This window comes from Syngnathus leptorhynchus, chromosome 3 (genome assembly GCF_054491065.1).
Source record: "Syngnathus leptorhynchus isolate UIUO chromosome 3, UIUO_Slep, whole genome shotgun sequence".
Classification (NCBI taxonomy): domain Eukaryota; kingdom Metazoa; phylum Chordata; class Actinopteri; order Syngnathiformes; family Syngnathidae; genus Syngnathus; species Syngnathus leptorhynchus.
Window position 1 is genome coordinate 12,349,069 of NC_141197.1, and position 18,189 is coordinate 12,367,257.

Sequence of the window (18,189 nt, forward strand, 5' to 3'; positions counted from 1 at the left end):
CAAGCTGTTATAGAAATCTTAGTGTTAAAAATGGGATCAACATCCATTCAACATTCTTTTGAAATTATTACTCTGTTCTTTTAAAAAAATGTTGAAAAGCATTACAAGTATCAAAAAAAGTCATCATCCTAGTTTGCTTTATTGTCTTACTAGTGAGGACAAAGAGGGTTCAAATACCTAGACCTTTACAATATCTTAAACACCTTTCCATTCTATTTTAAAGACAAATTGCGGGCTAAATGTGGAATAAGTGGGCCAAAATATGAGCTAAAAGATTTCGAATAAATGACTACATTTCCCACAATCCCCAGTCACGTGATTAGGCATCACGTGCTCCAGAGTCCTGGATGAGGGTGCCGCACAGTCTGTTTGACAGCCATGGTGCAGTTGCAGTAGAGGCACCTGGACAACAAAAGGTATCGTTTCTTATTTCTTCTCCAAATCTATCCTCGTCGGATATGGTCAAAATCAGCGCAGACTACTATTGTATATTTTTTTCCCCTGTGAATGAATGAGTTAGCAAGGTAGCGAGGTTTGCTAACACGATTGGTGATTGAAAAACAAACAAAAACGAGCGCACTGACAGTCATGCATTATTTGTTACGTTAGCCCCATCATTTGATATTATCAAGCCAATGACACGCTGATCGAATCACTTTAACGTCACGAATTCAGGAGTTTTGTCTTCGAATAAACCAGAGGAGATTGCTTGACCTCATGTCCAATCTAACGTTTGCTTCTCATCCACAACCTCTGTCTGCAGATATTACCGAATGGATCATATGCACTAGTTTGTGGAGGTACGTTTTCTGTGCCCTCACTATTTTGTTTGTGGCAATTTCTTGTATTTGTTTACGTTGATGCTTTGACACAGTCATTCAGTTAAATGAAGGGATCTGCCAAAATGTTCATATTCTCAGCTCTTTCTATCTATAAGATATGATAAAGTTCATATATGAGTAGAATGAATATTTTTGTTTTGTGTACTACTCACAAGTCCTCGAAATTGAAATGCTCTCATTAAAGCATTTATTTCCATCAAATGAAAAATGGTCAATATACCAATTAAAAGGTCGAATGTAAAATGTATGCAACATTTGTAAAATGTTATTTTAAAGAGAAAACATCAGTATTATTTTTATTCAGTTTAATTTACCTACTGATGATCAACCAAAAAAATGAATGAATGAATGAATGAATGAATGCAATTGCTTAGAAGTGTGACACTTTGCTGCCATGAAACAACACTGCTGAAATGAAATGATTTGAACTTCAGTCATCCAGATAACCTTTTATGTATGTTCTTGTGGGAGTCTAAATGTAAACTGTATTGAATTCCAGATTACCAAATGGATCCACATGCTCACTAATAACCAAACATTGGCTACATTGTGGAAAACATACAGGATTTATCGGACTTCTTCCTGCAACAATCACCATCCATATTCTTCTAAAGCTGGATTCAGAGAGTTGGAGACTTGGCGGTGCCACCTCTGAGCTTGTGCCAATTGACTCATGGCCATTAACAGCGATAAGGACGATTGGGGAGGAGTTGGCAGCAATGACTCTGGCGAGCGAGCGTGGCTCTTGCAGAGTCCCAGCATGGACTCGGAGCAGCAACTGGAATCGGAGAGGTCGAGCGGCAGCGTGTCATCCTTGGGAGCGGTCTTCATCGTGGTGAATGCGGCCTTGGGAGCGGGTCTGCTCAACTTCCCGGCAGCCTTCAATATGGCAGGAGGGGTCGTGGCAGGAGTCTTGCTTCAAATGGTGAGGCGCTTACAACACTGCTCCCTTTAAGTCCATTAGTTAAACTGCTATATTTAATTCACTTTATCAGTGACAACCTTAATTGCTTGTTGAGCTGGGATTTGAGTTGAAGTTCACAAAATACTTAATAGGAATAATTTGATCAGACTAGATGGCCATTTCAATCCTTACAACATATCCTTGTCAATAGATCAATGCAAACAGTGTAACTTGTAAAAGATTTACCACAAGCGAAGTTAGATAATTTTTATATATTATATGATTATATATATTTGGAATTTGGGTGATTATAACTCGCAGATAACAGAACATCATTGGATGTACATAATTTTAATATGTCCTCGACCCAATATTCTGTTAACTGTGGCTGAATTATACTAATGTAAAAAATATTTCTACATTGTTTTACTGTCCACAGCAAAAAAATACATAAAATGAGTCATTTTCTGTATTCATTTTTTTTAATCATATCAAACTCCTATAGAGATCTATCAATATATTTGTTAAACAACACAGCTGGTTTGCTAACTCGCTTGGATTATGTTGCTAAAATAAAGTCTAGCATGTGGTCATAAAATGCTAACATGAGCTAAAAATGTCCCCACTGTCAGCAAGCTCACTTGTTTTGCTGCTTGCATGTACAATATCTGCTTGCTGGTCATTTATAAAAAAAAAAAAAAACCCCGCATCTGGGCTTGACTAATATGCATTTCTAACAGCTCAAATGTGTTGACTCAAAACTGTATAAAAGCTGAGTTTTGCGTTTTTTTGAGCTACTAAAATAATGATAACTGGGCTGTGATATTGTAAATTATCAAGCACCTAAATAAGAAATGCAAACCATAACTTTAGATTGTTGATATTTAGCAATTCAAACGGTCTTGAAACAAAAATATAAATCATCAATGAATGATGATGATGATGCTCCCTTTATTTTTCAGTTCATGCTGATCTTCATCATCACTGGTCTGGTCATTTTGGGTTACTGCTGTCAGGTTAGTGCCACACACTTCAGTCATTCTGTTCATTTCTTTTACTCTTGTGCTTCCATCTGCAAGTGCATTATTGTCATCATTATTATTATTAAGTGCTATTCGTAGTAGCAGAACGCTTAGATCGGCATTATGTGCTCAGACTTGCACTTCCCGAATGGCACACTTACTCAGATGATCACGTTTTCCTGTTTCCTTTGTGCTTACTTACGTTTGAGCCACATCAGCACACTAGCATGTTTGAGAATATAGGAGGAAGCCATGGGGAGAACATGCAAACTCCACAGGCTGTAGATGAGAATGGAACCCCACGATTCCACTGTGCTAGCCCTCAAAATTTGACACGTTCCAATAGCCTTCAAGTATTTTTCATCGAATCGACATTGTAGACTCCATCTCATCAGCGATTTTGATTTTCCCCAGGTCACTAACGAGAGCAACTATCAGGAGGTGGTTCGAGCCACCTGCGGAAAAGTCACGGGGGTCCTGTGCGAGTTGGCCATCGTCGTCTACACGTTTGGCACTTGCATCGCTTTCTTCATCGTCATCGGAGACCAGCTGGACTGCCGTGAGTAAACCCGGCAGTTTATCAAACCACTATTGCAGTCTCCCGGAATGAACGCGCGCTTCCAAAACTGGTCTGAACAGAAAACGTGACGGTTGATCTGATCACATGACTAAACATAGCACCATCATGATGATAAATGGGTGAGTACATGTGTGAAGTCTACCGAGACACTGTTACAGTCCTCGAGGCCTGCCTCCTTTTGCCGTTGCAGTTAGCTGAATCAATTCAAGGTCCATGCACTAGTACATTGAACACTAGTAGAGCAATTTCTGGGCACTAGTAGATATCACGTCTCTTCCACTACTTTGTGACCTTTCTGCACATTAGTGGGTCAATCTTTTAACGACTGTAAGTTATTAGTACCACAAGTTATCGACGTATGTGCTATTATTGGTAATTTGTCGAATCCAGTCATTTCGTTTGTGGTACTTATAATGCAGTTGGCTCAAGTGTTCATCGAAAACGAGATTTTTTTTTTAAAATTCTAAGATGTGTTTCATATTATATATAAGCCACGAAAACATGAAATACACAATTTGAACATTGACTGCACACAAAATGATGATATTAAAATATGTTGTGCGCAATATTTATACAAACATTTTGACTAAAATTCAAGTTTATAAAAACCAGTCTTTAAAGATTAGTCTCACTTATAAACATGTAGTTGACCTACTGTTGTCTACTACATGGATGGCCCTTGCATTGGATTTATTTATTTATTTATTTATTTATTTTTCCCCCCATTGCTACTATGGAAACCAGTCGGAGCATTTATTTAACATCAAATACAACAATTTTATGACATAACAACTGCATGTTGCTAGTAAGCCCAAACCATGTATTTGTTGACAGCTGTGTGCCACTGGTCCTAGTTGTGACATGATCAAATTGTGCAAATTAACACGTCGCACTTTACTAGTCACGTACATATGCCAGTTAACTTTTGAACATCAAATGTTAGTCATCCAGTTCATTTGTAGACAGAGAGTTGCAAGACTGGCGGACGCATTACATGGAAGAACAACGCCGTACTTCCCTCGCTCTCCGGAAAGTTAATATTAGTATTGCATGCAAATGTAAAGTGTCGAGTATTAGTGTTGATAACCTGGAGCAAAAAAATGTCATGCGTTCGCCGATGAAGGCAAAGGGCACAATGGGCAGAAGTGTCCCTCATGTGACCATGTCATGCGGCGCTTGGTCCAAAAATGCTGACAGCGGCTAAATTTGTCTCGCGCTTGCCTTTTTGAAATTAGACTCTGGCCTCGCGTGGCCTCTTTTGCTCCGTGACTTTTTCATTCATCTGAACTAAAACCTTTTTTTTTTTTCTTCTTACAGTGATTGCAGTGGTGTTCCATGACGGCTCAGGCAGTGGCTTGTGGTACACCGACCGCAAGTTTACCATCGTAGTCACTGCAGTCTTGGTCATTTTGCCGTTGTCCATCCCAAAAGAGATTGGCTTCCAAAAATATGCCAGGTATTGCACAACGTCTCTCTCTTCGTAATTTGCTTAGCTCAGCTAAAGAGCTGACATGAACCTTGTTCTCACCTTTTAACTGTTTGGCCTTTTTTGCAGCGCTTTGAGTGTGATGGGTACCTGGTATGTTACCATTGTGGTGATTGTCAAATACATCTGGCCAGATAAAGAAATCATGCCCGGGATTGTTCCCAGCAGGTGAGGATGCCACACCCTTTATGACAGGTCAAGTCCTTGCCCATTTTAATCATTAGTAAAAAAAAATAAAAAATACTGCAGCAGTTTAGCAAGGGGGGATACATTCCAGACCACATAAGACCATTAAAAAAAAAAAAAAAGGTTTTACTCATTCCACATATAAAAACTTTTTGGCACAGAAACAAATTGTTAGCATAAATTGTATCCGATCGTCATCTTTCAGGGCACTCGTGGTCACCGTACAACAAAGAAAAAAAAAAAAAGCTAGTTGAATTTAATGTTTTACCCAGTGGTGGAGTTACTGGAAGTTTGAGTCACCTATTTGTTCAATTATGGTCCGGTCAACATATGATAATCTTATTTTAATTGATGTTATTACTATTGTTATTACTATTGTAATCCTAGTGCAGCAGAATGGAGTTACGCTAAATTTATGAGTCACCTATTTGTTCAATTATGGTTCAGACAGCATATGATAATCTTATTTTAATTGATGTTATTACTATTGTAATCCTTGTGTAGCAAAATAAACCCTTAGGTTGGTGATAAATAAAAAGGGACACCCAGAAAAAAAAGAAAAATAATGTCGGGGGTGCACAAGCCCAAAACGACTGGGAATTTGAATTCATTCTGTGTTTTAATTCCCATGTTGTTTTTGTTGCAGTTCCACCTGGACTGCAGTTTTCAACGCCATGCCAACTATTTGCTTTGGCTTCCAGGTACTCTTTTAGTTGTTGTTTAAATTCATGAAAAGAAAACCAAAACGTCCTTGAATTTGAAAGGAAATGAATGGCTGGTGTTTTTCTTCACAGTGCCATGTCAGTTGCGTGCCGGTGTTTAACAGCATGAGCAAGAAAGCGCTCAAACCCTGGGGGCTTGTTGTTACGCTCAGCATGATTATTTGCCTCTTTGTTTACACAGGGACAGGTACTATTTTCCTCAAAGCCACTTCAGGCATATTGACATATAACACGCTAGTAATAAGCAGTGTGAATATGTGGGTGATGTGCTTTTCGAAACATTTGGGATTAAATATATATATAAATAATAAGAAATAAATAATATATGTTGTAGCTTTGAGATTTTTTTTTTTTGTGTGTGTAAATGTCCTTCTCTCTATTTGGTCAGGTGTTTGTGGCTTCCTGACATTTGGTTCCAATGTCAGCCAGGATGTGCTGATGTCATATCCACCCGATGACATCGCCGTGGCGATCGCCAGAGCGTTCATTATCGTCTGCGTGGTAACCTCGTACCCTATTTTGCATTTCTGTGGCAGGTAAAAACAATGCCTGTTTGAATACATGACGTTTATTATTCAAAAATCGTTCAGCCGAGTTCCTTTTTTTTTTTTTTCTATGATCCACCATTCAAATGGCTGTTTTTAAGGTTGCCAAGCAGTAGACTCATATCATCCATGGTGTTTGGGTTTCTGACAATCACTCCCATCTCGTTGTGTTTGCAGGGCTGTTATTGAGGGTCTTTGGTTGCGCTGGCGGGGCGAGCAGGTGGAGGTGTGCGTGCGTCGCGAGCAAAAGCGGCGGATCATGCAGACCATCCTGTGGTTCGGCATCACCCTCGTTCTCGCGCTCTTCACGCCGGACATCGGACGTGTCATCTCGCTCATCGGAGGATTGGCGGCCTGCTTTATCTTTGTATTCCCAGGTAATCTTTGTCCTGTTTGCAGTGTCGTGCGGCAAACAGTAATAACGTTTGTGTCTTTGATTTGAAAGGTTTTTGTCTGATCCAAGTCAAACTGTTGGAGACGGATAGTCGATCTGCCAGGTGAGAGCTTCAGTCTTTCCTTCATCTCATTAGTACATACATGACTAATACTGATCTTACCATTATGTTTATGGAAAAAGTTCAACTTCATTTATGACACTATTATCAACACTTTGGAGAAAACCCTTTTCTGTTCCCAGTGACAGTGGTTTGCAAATGGGGTATACAAAATAAAAAGCAATGAAATGTCAGAACATTAAAATTTTTTTTTTTAATTACAAAGCTAAATTTGGTTGAAAAGTTAACAGATTACTGCTCTCTACCTTAGTTTTGCGCCAGTTTAAAAGCTCTAATGATTATCAATCAATCGGTATGCAACATCTGAAGTCTTTTTCCAACTCAACAATATGAGATAAATATTAGCTGTTCTTCACAGATGATAAAGAATGTGTAACTAAGAACTGATGTGATGGACTTAAAAGGTTTATAGGGCCACCAAAAAAAAGAAAAGTGATTCAAATGAGGCGTTATTGGTACTTTCATTCCCAGCTGGCACGGACTGGTGATCTTTGGTATCATCATGGTTACCCTCGGAGCGTTCATCTTCGGCCTCACCACCACTAATTCCATCATTCAAGATGTCATCAGCTAAAGGGAACATTTCTGTCCTAACCTGTGAACATTGTTCTACACTAAGACTTGAGAGAAGCTTCTCACGACACTTTTAATTAGTTCTGACCTCCACTTGACTTCACAGTGCCAAGGGTGAAGATGTGTGAAGATTTGCCAGATTCCCAAATTCCATGCTGTTAATCTGCATTTGAAGCAGTTTTTTGGACTGCAGCCAGTCCAAAAGTGCTCATCCTGGGCCCAGGTTTACAAGGGATAAAGGGAAACTTGTATAGAGAAAACCTCATCATGAAATAGTGAGGTTGGCGGATACAAATCCAACTAATTTGTACATTTTAAATTGCATGTCAGAGTGAATGTTAATCATTGAAGAAGCAGTCTAGGCTAGAGACTGTTTGCTATTCCAAATTTGATGGATTTGCACTCTTTGATGTTTTTACTGGGTAATGTTAATTCTTTGACATTGGTCTCTTGATTCTATCATATTTGGGCAGTTTTAGCACAAAACTAAATAACCGCTAACTAGATTGGGGGTTTGGGGGGGGGGAATGTTTCTTTGAATGTATGCAAAAGCTTAGCATTTATGAAGCCATAATACAAGATAGCAGTGCACAATTCAAGTATATTTACTTAAACCGTTGCATAGTATAGATGTAATTTTGCTGAGGCTCAAACCAAAGCTTGAGATTTTCTTTTTAAGACAAAAACACACTACAGCCAGTGGAATTAAGCTGTACTTTTCAAAGCAATATTTTCAGTTTTAAGTATGGTCTGAAAGGGATTTGTTTACATTGTGTATCCAAAGAAGGGAAAATGAAAATTTGTGCCAGATATTTTGGTTATGAACTTTCTTTTTGGTGCTGCAGTTCATTGAATCACATGAATAAATAGCTGCAATAATGATTTTACTTTTTTTCCTCCCAAAAATGCACATGTTGTCAAACATGGCGAATAAACCTGAAAATGAAAACCAATTTTTCACAATCTTTTCTTGGAAATGCTATTTTAATGAAACAAGTTCAGCATCTGACATGACTGAAAAGTGCAAACTTTGATTGCAGTGTTACTAATTCATTTCGGCACAATTCAATTGAAGTCATTGAGAGTAGGACACTTATTTTTCTTTGCACCGTGCCTGAACTGAACAACATAATTATTTGTTCTGTATAACAAGGTGTGCTCTCTAAGACAAGAAAATGATCAAAATAAATTCCCAACAGTCTTTTCCCTTAAAATCCAAATTCCCTGAAAAAAAAAAAGAAGTCACAAATGCACATTGAGCAATGTACATTTTTGATCAAGATTCAGTAGGAGCCATTTGTTAGGAATGACTGGAACATTTGAAGCGCTGGACCCGGAGCCCACTGTGGAACCATATGACCCGCACCCTGGAAACACAATCAATATTTGAAATTCACCACAAATATAAATAAGCTATAATCTTGATTTACCTTAACTGTCAGGAAAGTAAGATTTCCATACTGCTGGTAGAACCCTGCAACCTGTTTGTCAAGGTACCAGGGTTGGTACCTCGTAGTGGCCTGGCAACAACATGAAGTTATTCGATTTGGGCAAATGGCATATCGCTGACGTTTGTCCTTACCTCTATGCCGAGATCTTCCACAAACCACTGATCTCCCATGAAGTTACAGGCCATGTCTGTGTCCCCGTTGTAGACGAGTGCCCGAAGGCCAAAAGAAAGCAACTTTAGATAAAAGTCCTTCACTGATGGGTACAGGTTGGTGTAACCTTGCCCAACGGTTTCACTGCAGAAGACAAGAAGCGTTAGTATGAATTAATATAAGACAATCACTGAGCCACCCCCCCACCACATCAAGCAAAAAATAAAAAAAGAAATGAAAAAAAGCTCAAATCTTTTTATGTTGTGCTCAATACATTGACAAATTTAAGGATGGACACTACCAGCACAAAATGATGCTTCATGTTAGTTTTTTTTTTCCAATTGGTGTTTTAATACTAAAAAAAAAAAGTATTAGATGAGGTTATTTCTGTGGCTAGAAATATACCACTAGTACGTAGCGACCAGCAGGGGGCACTGTTTACTCAAAAGTAAACATTGAGTAGCATTACATAGTTTATTTTTTTTCACGAAACATGAAAACTAATTTAAAAAAAAAAAAAAAGCATTTATTGATTTTGTGTCGTGTAATACACATTTTGAATTGAAGTATCTTATGACTTACAGCCATTTAGTAACATATTCTATATTGACTATTAGCTTTGCTTTCACAATGCTGTTAATATAATTGGACAAATTGTTGTGGTCCTGAAAAAACTCTCGCCCCCCCATCTGAAATTAATGATACAAAAAAAATAAAAAAATGCAGTGCTTCGGCGCTCTAGCATACTTGCACAGGTCCCATCGTGGCAGAAAGTCGGGAATATGCAAGGCCTTCCTCACATCGCCCCTGTTGAGCCAGTTGACTTGAGCCGTACTATTAATACACGGGGGGACCTCGCCCAGGGAGACGGCCCATGACGGCCCATCTGAAAGCTTCCCACAAACGCTTTAGTGACGATCCCCGTTTGTTTACAACTGTGTGGTGAAGAAGAGCCCGGCTATACTCACCCTTACATCGTTGCTGCGTTTGCGGTAGTTCTTGAACAGGTGACTCATTGCCCTCTCGTAGGCTGGATGAAACCCGCCGCGACCCTCGCAGTTCAAGTAAAGGGCATACTCGTTAAGGCCGCTGTTGTAGACGATATTAAAGGCCACACTGACCTGTAGGGAGATCAAAAAAAAAAAGCCAGAGGACGACTTGATATCGGTCGCTCATGTGGCAAGATTGACAATGACACGCAGGGCTCACGGACGTACCATTGTTTGGCATTTTGACGATGTGGAATTGGAGAAGTCGCATCTTTGTCCCTCGCAGCAATAATTATTTAGATCTTGCCACAACCTACGCATAACGCACCGTCTTACAATTGCAACCACCGATACTTTTTGTTGATAAATAGTTGGACTCGGTAACATAAACTTACTTTTGTCCAAAGAGGCCATGGTAGTAGGCAAAATAGATTAAAGTCTGATCATTGAGTGCATAGCTGCTGAGACCATTTCCCACAGCAAAGCCCTAGGATGAAAAAAAAAAGAAAGTAATTATAATGACGTTTTGTTTGGTGTCCTCCTCAGTCGTGACGCAACATCATTCTCGATGAACAATCTCACCTTGAATTTGATTGAGTCATTTCCTGCAGCGATGCGCAAGCTGAGGGTTGGCACATAAATTCCACCATAACTTTCTCCAAAGATAAAAAAGTCATTCCGAGCGAAGCTGGGAAACTTTGCGAAAAAACTCTGCAGTGCTTTGTAATTGTCCTCGGCGACCTAAAAAGGAGACGTAAAAGGTTAGTCAATAATAAAAAGTCAAATAATCGTTGAGGAAAGTCACCTGATCATCATCCGTGGCGTAGTCGCCGTCATGGGAGTAGGAATAACCGACCCCTGCCGGAGATTCTAAATAGAGCACGTTTGCGATCCTGTTCCAGCTGAAAATGTTCTCGTACAAAGTGGCTCCGTCGTCTCTTACCTGAGAGGAAATTCGACAAAGTCACTTCAGCCAAATGTTGCTGCCACTTGCGCAACCTGTAGGCATGCTCACGTGGAAGGGTCCATTCTCCGATAGGAATCCATCAAGCGAGCTGCAGCCCGGACCTCCGTTGAGCCATAATACCAGCGGGTCATTGACTGGGTCCCTCTGAGAGGTCACGAACCTGCACAAGATCCAAATCACCTACATTTATATTCAATTAAGTCAAACAAGAAAACATGTTGAGTAGGGCCAGTCGATAATAACCCCCACCCTTAGATCAATAGTAAAAGTCATTGAAAGTGATAACAAGTAACCAATACCATGAATACTATAAATGCATCAAATTCCTATTAAACCAGTGACAAAAGAGAAATTTATTTCTGGCTAAAGGCGGAACAGTCTCTGCAATGCAATCCGAAAATCAAATGTTCACTTTTTAATACTGAGTTGCAAATCCTTTGCAGAATGTGTCTTCAAAACACGAATGTAAATCACGTGACTTGATTTTGCTGCTCACCAATAATGAAGAAATTTGCCAGGTCTGGCTTGGACGTATCCCGAAAACTGACGGAAGTTGGGTTTGAACGTTATGCCAGGGAGATCGCTCACCTCGTCGGGCGCATAATGAGCCCACGAGCTAAACCCGATCGCGGCTAATACGGATAAAAATAAGACCAGCGGGCGGCCACCGGCGTCCATCGTAAGACCCCCAACGATGATTCTCCGAGAGGGGCTTGTTTTTATATACTTGCGCGTGACTTCCGTATAAAACAAGTCACGTGATGGGGCAGGTTCGTCACGTGACTAGTCATCGATGTTGATGCTGGATTTTGCAACCTTTTACACTAATTTGGCAATTTTCCGCCCAGTCCCACCAAGCAAAACTTCGAGTAACTTTTGACTTTTAAATGTGCACTTTTAGGAATGCATAGATCTCACTGATATTCCGGGAAATACAAATTTAATCAAGCACACCATTCAGCTTCTAAAACTCAAATCTTTTATTTTCAGTTTTCGAATGCACGTAAACCAATTTTAACTTGAAGTATTTACCCAAGTAATTTTTATTTATTTATTTATTTATTTATTTATTTATTTATTTATTTATTTATTTATTCAGAATTTGGAATTAGGTAACTCATTTTATTTGATCTTATGCAAAAAATGTGAATAATTATACATTGTTGCAGAGGGCACTCCAAAGTTTTTATATTATTATTGCTCATTTACTTTTGACTAATACAACCAAAGCATACTAATATGTTTTTCAAAACTATGCAACATAGATCCCATTCACCCAACCCCCCCCCAAATATAATAATTTGCATTCTAACAAATAGTTGCGTACACGGTTCATGATCGTATCCTTCTTCCAGTCGAGCAACTGTCCTCTATCGGTAGGTTTGCGCACCAAGCTTGTTGCCAAGGCAACACATGTTTGAAGCAGCTCCGAATTACGCTTCTTGATTCTGCAAACGTCATTTATAAACCATGGTGAGCCAAAGTTTCTCTCTAATTTCTCTTGAGAATTACGATGAACTAGATGAATGTGCTGTATTTTCTTTAGGGCATTCAAGCAAAATGAAATGTTTGGTTTAACATGCTAACTTTTTCCAGCCGCCTAAAAAGAAGAGCTCGGGTAAAAAGTCAGCAAAGGTCAAGTCTGCTGCACTTATAGATGGACTCACCAAGGACGAGCTGTCCAAAGAGCAGGTCAGAATGAAAACTTTGCTGCAATGATGAATTTAATGCATCTGTATGTTTTACATTAGCTGGACAAAATAGGTGAAAACTGTGCAGATGGATTCACCTTTGTCAATTTACAGTTTGGTAGTGCATTATGGGTGTCAATGCTATTGCAATAAAATTGATATCTGAATTCCAGATGATAGAACACATAGCCGTCCTACAAGAGGAGCTGGACAGAGAGCGGGAAGAGAGAAACTACTTTCAGCTGGAGCGAGATAAGATCTACTCCTTTTGGGATGTGACCAAGAAGCACCTGGAGGAGGCTGTGGCCCAACTCAGAAATGAAGAGAAGAAGATTGAAGACGATGAGGGTCACCACCTTGTAGAGATTAAAGTAGGTGACGGCAAATCTTGATGGAGAAGTCAGCCAAGAATCAGCGTCACCTTTCCATCCATCCATTTTCAATAGCAGTTATCCTTTAAAGTGTCACACGGATGAGCTGGAGTCTATCTTGGCTGACTTTGGCCTCATCTTAACATTTCCTGCATATCTTGTCAAATGAACATCTGCATCTCTGTGTGATACCAGGTATACAAGCAGAAAATGAAGCACCTCCTGTGTGAGCACCATAACACCATGTCTGAGCTGCAATCAGAGCGTGTAAAGACTGTTGAGGCGCTGGAGAAAGAACAAGCCCAGCTGGAAAAGGCGCTTCACAAGAAGACGGCAGCCATTAGGAACGATATACACAAAGTCGACATTGAAAACCTCATCATTGAGCTGGAGCAGGTGAGAACCATTTTTTTTTAAGCAACTGCTATCACCTCAGTTAATGCTAATGTGCATCTTATTGAGCTATTATTATTTTTTTTTTTTTGCTTTGTTAAAATGTCAGAAAATGACACAATTGATTTAATGATGCATTTGTCTGCAGGAACACAATAAAGAAGTGGCCAAATCAAAAATAAGATGGGAGGATCAACTGGCAGGTAAACCTCTAAGAGCTCAAGAGCTGATTGCATTTGCATTTTACCTTTAGAATAAAAATCAGCTTTTTATGGGGGATAGTCACGGAGCTCTGCTTCAAACAGCGAAAATCCACAAATAATTGACACCCCTCTTTGTAGTTGTGTGACAAGATGACAACAAAGCCCTTAAAATGGAGGCGATAAAGCATGCGCCCACCGCTTACTTCGATCAATCAACTGGCAAAGACATTTCCAGCTGGGGGCTTCACATTTTTTTTGCAGATTGCTGTCATTAGAAACTATATGCAGTCATTTCACAGCATGAAAACTAAGCACGGATGAACAAAATATCTAGATCAGTATAAATTTCAGTTATATAAGTACCTTTTTCCACTTGCCTAAACTGTAATCCAAGATTCAAGAATACATTTTTTTGTTTCTTTTTTCTGTTACCTTGATCCTTCATATACAATGTCTTGGGATTCAAGTCTTGTTTTCTTAATGCACTGAAGCTCCTGTGTGCCATTCATTCTATGTGACATCAGTTTGCATTTGTCATTTGATGCACACATTTGAGTAGAAACGGAGGCCCGCTACAAGGAAAAGCTGGAACTGTTACAACGGGAGCTGGTCATCATGAGGAACAAGGAAGTCCTCGAACAAGAAGATCAGTGGAACAGTCACATCGACGCTCTGAACAGAGACCACCATGAAATATTTGATGAGGCACTCACTCTTCTCAATCAAACCATGGAACGAGATTTGTATCACAACGATTCATTGAAGGTAAGCACATTCATCTGCTAGCATTTCAAATCATGTCCTTGATTACCATTGATTCAACTCGCCAGAGATTTGATGAAGAACTTCGTTTGAAAGAAGCATAATCCAGTGGCCATTAAGTTATTTTAATGTCTCTGCCTTTCAGCATTGATTCACAAATAAACAATTGGGAATACTTCTTTATAAGTCATTAAGCACCTACCCTTTTAATCTTCTTGCTGTTGTCTCCTAGAAACAAATAGAAGACGCAGAGATGAAACAAAAAGAAAAAGAAAAGCGCCTGGCTCACCTTCTACCTGAAAACGAGCGTCTCAATAAGCTTCTACTCGACGTCCAGGAGAAAACTGCCGAAGTTCAAAGAAAAATGAAGAACCCCATCCGGAGCGAGGTTCCGTGCTTCAAATTCTGAATATTGTGTTTGGCTATTGGCTTTTAAAGTATGTTGTTGCGATCAGCGGCTTGATGTTGAACTTTCAATAGGATGCCAAGGAAAGGAGAAAAGAAAAGGAGCTCAGAGATCAGGAACAGAAATTAGAGCAACTAAAGCAGAAATTCAGCGAGGTAAAGGGAAAAAAAAAAAAAAAGAAAATCAAAAGCAAAGTTTTGCATTTAGGTCCCCTCTGATGAGCCGCTCGTATGAATATGATTCTAGCTGGAGCGGGAACGAGACGAGCTGCGTGCCACCCTCGCTCAGGAAGTTGAGAGGGCTCAGAGGGAAGAGGATGAGAAGAATGCAAAGCTGGAAGAGAAAGTAAAGGACATGACGGATGGCTTGGACAAGATGCAGGCCAAGCTCTCCGCTGTGCTCTTGGTCTCTAACGTGGACCAAACTGCACTCAAAAGCATCACAAGCAGCGTGGAGGTACCCCCTTTCCTTTTTATCAACACTTCTGTCCTCCCTGTAGCTAAACTAATCACAAGTTTGATCAATTTGCACCCATACAACGTAATTAAAAATCACCTTTTTTAAAGATGACCGAAAATGTACGTATGTGCATATGAAGCATAAAACAAGATGAGATATTACTTATAAACACCTTTTACTTGTGTGAGTGAAAATGTTCCATAATATTGTAAATAGGGCTGCAACAAACGATTATTTTGCTAGTCGACTAGCCACAATTAATCGATTAATCGATTCATAAGTTACCATTATTTGCGTACAGATCGAGTTCTTTGTGGTATGTTGATATGAAAAAAGACAAACTTAGATGTAGATTAAACTTTTATTAAATTTTATTAAATACTTTATTTATTAATAAAAATAAAACTCCCAGGCATGGAATTTAAATCTGACACACTGAATATATTTAATATTTCAGTTTTTTTTTTTTTCTCTCTCACAGGAGATGATTGACTCCAGCAATAGATCCATTGAGGATTTACAGCACAAAATATTTCTGATTTCCAAGGTTAGTTGATCTTTTGCTTGTTTGCTGAAAGTTTTCTTTCCAATGATGCATGTTTTATGTATTTCTGTTCTTCCGGCAGGCCCGTAAGGATTTACTTCTGAGGTATGAGGCAAAGCAAAGAGATCTTGGTGTCCCTGTGGAGGAACCTTGTGTGACACATTCGTCATTTAAAAATAAATATTGGGTGTATAATGAATTTTAGATACAAATATTTAAATCTGTGACAGCTAATCCTACTTTGTCCGATTTTGGTTATCGAACCATCAAATATTTCCTTTGTCATACATCACACTACTATTTTGACAACCTACCTTTTGTGACAAGATAGAATGAACAAAATCTTATTTTTCGTCTCTAGATCCTACGGGATGTAAAAACGAGAGGAAATTGTGGAGTTTGCAACTCGCTCTGTGTTAGTTAATTCCACTGGGTCCTCCAGCTCACACAAAACTCATCTAAGCATGCCTCCATGGACCTTACTCAGTTTGTGCCCTGAGAAGAGAAAAGCTGTTGAGCGCATATATGTGGTGCTCTGGAATAATCAAGATTCAGGGCAGTGGTCTATAAATTTACTCAACCTTTATTGAACCAGGGTGCATATTTACATTATTTTACATTACATTTACATTATTACAAATCTCACAGCACACCACCAACCAAAAATGTCACAGACAGTACATTATACAGGTCGTAATAACTTCGCCACGGCTAGCTTCATGTTAACACAATGAGAAACTCGATTGACTTGCTTACGGATAGCATCTATGTTGCGCTGTTATTTGCGGTGTTACCCTTGAAATAACAATTTAAGAAATAACAGTCATATATTCTTTATTTTCTGTCAACTATGACAAATATTAGTGCCGTACTGAGGAGCTAGAGACAGTCTCGAAGTACAGTCGGTCTTATACTGCCCCCAGGTGGTCAAGGTGGGCACACCGGAAGTGCCAGTGGCCATTCTATTGATCCAAAGCGTGACAAAAACTGTAATATCCTATTTAGTCATTTGTATGTTTTTTTTGTAAAGTACAATATTATAGAGTGCTATTTTGTCATTAAAAAACATTAAGTTCATCGGTGTTTCCATTCATTTGAACGGGAAAAAGTCGATTTGAAATTGCGGACGAACTAAAGTCACATCTTAAGGTAACCATGGTACTAAAATAACGATCATCTTGTTTTAATTTCCTCACAGATCGACTTGCTGGGTAATGTGAGGCTCTTAGTAGAGCGCAAAGCAATCATTCTGTTATGGATAGTCACTGGTTAATTGTACTTCCTGCCATCCAGATTAACCCCAGTATGATTCATTCATTCTTTAAGACATGTGCCTTTTTATTTCTTCTTAGTAAAGGTCAAATAAGAATAACCATGACACCTTTTTTGCCTCCTCTGAAACAGTATCCAGCTTTGTCAAATGGTTGGCTTTTAGATGAAGCCCCATTTCACCTTGTAGATGACACCACGTTTTAGTAAAATCATGTTTCCCGTCTAGTACGGCGCTTTTCAACAGTCACGTCTTAGGTTAATCTCCAAGGAAGTTGAAGTGGCACGTTAGATGATTGCAGTCGGAAGTTCTTTGAAGATGCTACGTCTATTAATAATGTGTCATCAATACAGTGATGGTTAGGTTGACATCGCTGAGACTTAAAACCTTGGAATGAACCCAACCAAGTCTTCCAATCTCAACATCTAGTTGGCAGTGAAGCGCCGGGCGGGGCGGGGCGGGGCGGATCCAATTGCTCATTGTATACCCCTGCGGCGAAACGAGCTCATCGTGCGATTGCTGTTCCTTTTAGGATTAATAATACAGGAGGACTTTATTGTCCCAGTGAAACACAGTATCATACCGTGACAACAAGCAGAGTGAGGGGGTCCTCTAAGGTTTCGGGGACCGGCAGACTTTAGGACTCGGGGGAGCTGCCTGCTCTTACCTTTGCACAGAGCTCAATTGTAACAATGTTAACTGAGTCAGAGCGTTGACAACCTGCTTAGTCCTGTTGGCCCGGGTCAACACGACACCCCCAACAAAGCCAAACTCCCACGCTGAGCCCCCTGCTGATAGACAGCTCAATGGGGAATTAGTCAGCAGGAGACCTGATAGACAGGGATGGAGCTTCTGGATGAGATTAACTTCATCCAGATTTTCTCTTGGTGACCTCTAAGAACTCGGCAGACAAAACATTGTTGTCCATCAAGTTACCTAACGATGTTAGAGGTATCGATCCCGCTTCCCGCTTTTTAGGAGATATCTCGGTCTCAAACCATGCCCTAGATGCAAATAAACACCAGTACCAAGTAGGAGGGTTCAAGGAGAGTGAAAGTATTGTGATACCACAACACTGAAGATGGTGCAACTCACTTGATACTTCAACAGCTGAAAAGGTCCACGGTGAGTTCTTTAAGTTCTTTTTTCGTTATCACA

General features: G+C 39.6%; 3 protein-coding genes across 5 annotated transcripts; 2 read left to right on the forward strand and 1 right to left on the reverse strand.

The window, feature by feature from the left end:
* Positions 1–327: 327 nt before the first annotated feature.
* Positions 328–8,344, forward strand: slc38a7 (solute carrier family 38 member 7). Of its 3 annotated transcripts, none has more exons than XM_085907794.1 (13): positions 328–416; positions 764–800; positions 1,342–1,767; positions 2,709–2,762; positions 3,183–3,327; positions 4,666–4,804; positions 4,904–5,002; positions 5,667–5,721; positions 5,815–5,929; positions 6,131–6,278; positions 6,465–6,664; positions 6,733–6,784; positions 7,274–8,344. In XM_085907794.1, exons 3-13 carry the CDS (start codon positions 1,516–1,518, stop codon positions 7,374–7,376), a joined length of 1,362 nt encoding a protein of 453 aa, XP_085763920.1. In that variant the 5' UTR covers positions 328–416; positions 764–800; positions 1,342–1,515; the 3' UTR covers positions 7,377–8,344. The 3 variants fall into 3 exon arrangements, with proteins under 3 accessions (XP_085763920.1, XP_085763921.1, XP_085763922.1); XM_085907796.1 differs by having other exon boundaries at positions 368–416; positions 1,407–1,767; XM_085907795.1 differs by lacking the exon at positions 764–800 and having other exon boundaries at positions 355–416.
* Positions 8,155–11,691, reverse strand: LOC147059316 (lysosomal protective protein). Its single transcript, XM_085907793.1, has 11 exons — positions 11,429–11,691; positions 10,981–11,092; positions 10,771–10,908; positions 10,548–10,706; positions 10,361–10,452; positions 10,194–10,278; positions 9,945–10,097; positions 9,724–9,869; positions 8,958–9,120; positions 8,806–8,895; positions 8,155–8,742 (listed from the first exon to the last, which is right to left on the reverse strand). The coding sequence occupies exons 1-11, from the start codon at positions 11,608–11,610 to the stop codon at positions 8,659–8,661; spliced, it is 1,404 nt and encodes a 467-aa protein (XP_085763919.1). The 5' UTR covers positions 11,611–11,691; the 3' UTR covers positions 8,155–8,658.
* A 575-nt stretch (positions 11,692–12,266) lies between these two features.
* drc4 (dynein regulatory complex subunit 4) lies at positions 12,267–15,989 on the forward strand. Its single transcript, XM_085907195.1, has 11 exons — positions 12,267–12,308; positions 12,529–12,624; positions 12,797–12,994; positions 13,190–13,390; positions 13,536–13,590; positions 14,150–14,355; positions 14,585–14,740; positions 14,833–14,913; positions 15,005–15,214; positions 15,699–15,764; positions 15,844–15,989. The coding sequence occupies exons 1-11, from the start codon at positions 12,267–12,269 to the stop codon at positions 15,964–15,966; spliced, it is 1,434 nt and encodes a 477-aa protein (XP_085763321.1). The 3' UTR covers positions 15,967–15,989.
* The last annotated feature ends 2,200 nt before the right edge of the window (positions 15,990–18,189 follow it).

Coding starts and splice junctions, on each gene's coding strand:
- slc38a7 (XM_085907794.1), top strand. CDS start 1,516: ATGGCCATTAACAGCGATAAGGACGATTGGGGAGGAGTTGGCAGCAAT. Junction 5,003..5,666: donor CCCGGGATTGTTCCCAGCAG/GTGAGGATGCCA, acceptor TTTTTGTTGCAG/TTCCACCTGGACTGCAGTTT. Junction 6,279..6,464: donor ATTTTGCATTTCTGTGGCAG/GTAAAAACAATG, acceptor TTGTGTTTGCAG/GGCTGTTATTGAGGGTCTTT.
- LOC147059316 (XM_085907793.1), bottom strand. CDS start 11,610: ATGGACGCCGGTGGCCGCCCGCTGGTCTTATTTTTATCCGTATTAGCC. Junction 9,121..9,723: donor CCACGATGGGACCTGTGCAA/GTATGCTAGAGC, acceptor TGTCTTCTGCAG/TGAAACCGTTGGGCAAGGTT. Junction 8,743..8,805: donor TTACTTTCCTGACAGTTAAG/GTAAATCAAGAT, acceptor TTGTGTTTCCAG/GGTGCGGGTCATATGGTTCC.
- drc4 (XM_085907195.1), top strand. CDS start 12,267: ATGATCGTATCCTTCTTCCAGTCGAGCAACTGTCCTCTATCG. Junction 12,625..12,796: donor ACGAGCTGTCCAAAGAGCAG/GTCAGAATGAAA, acceptor TCTGAATTCCAG/ATGATAGAACACATAGCCGT. Junction 14,741..14,832: donor AGAACCCCATCCGGAGCGAG/GTTCCGTGCTTC, acceptor AACTTTCAATAG/GATGCCAAGGAAAGGAGAAA.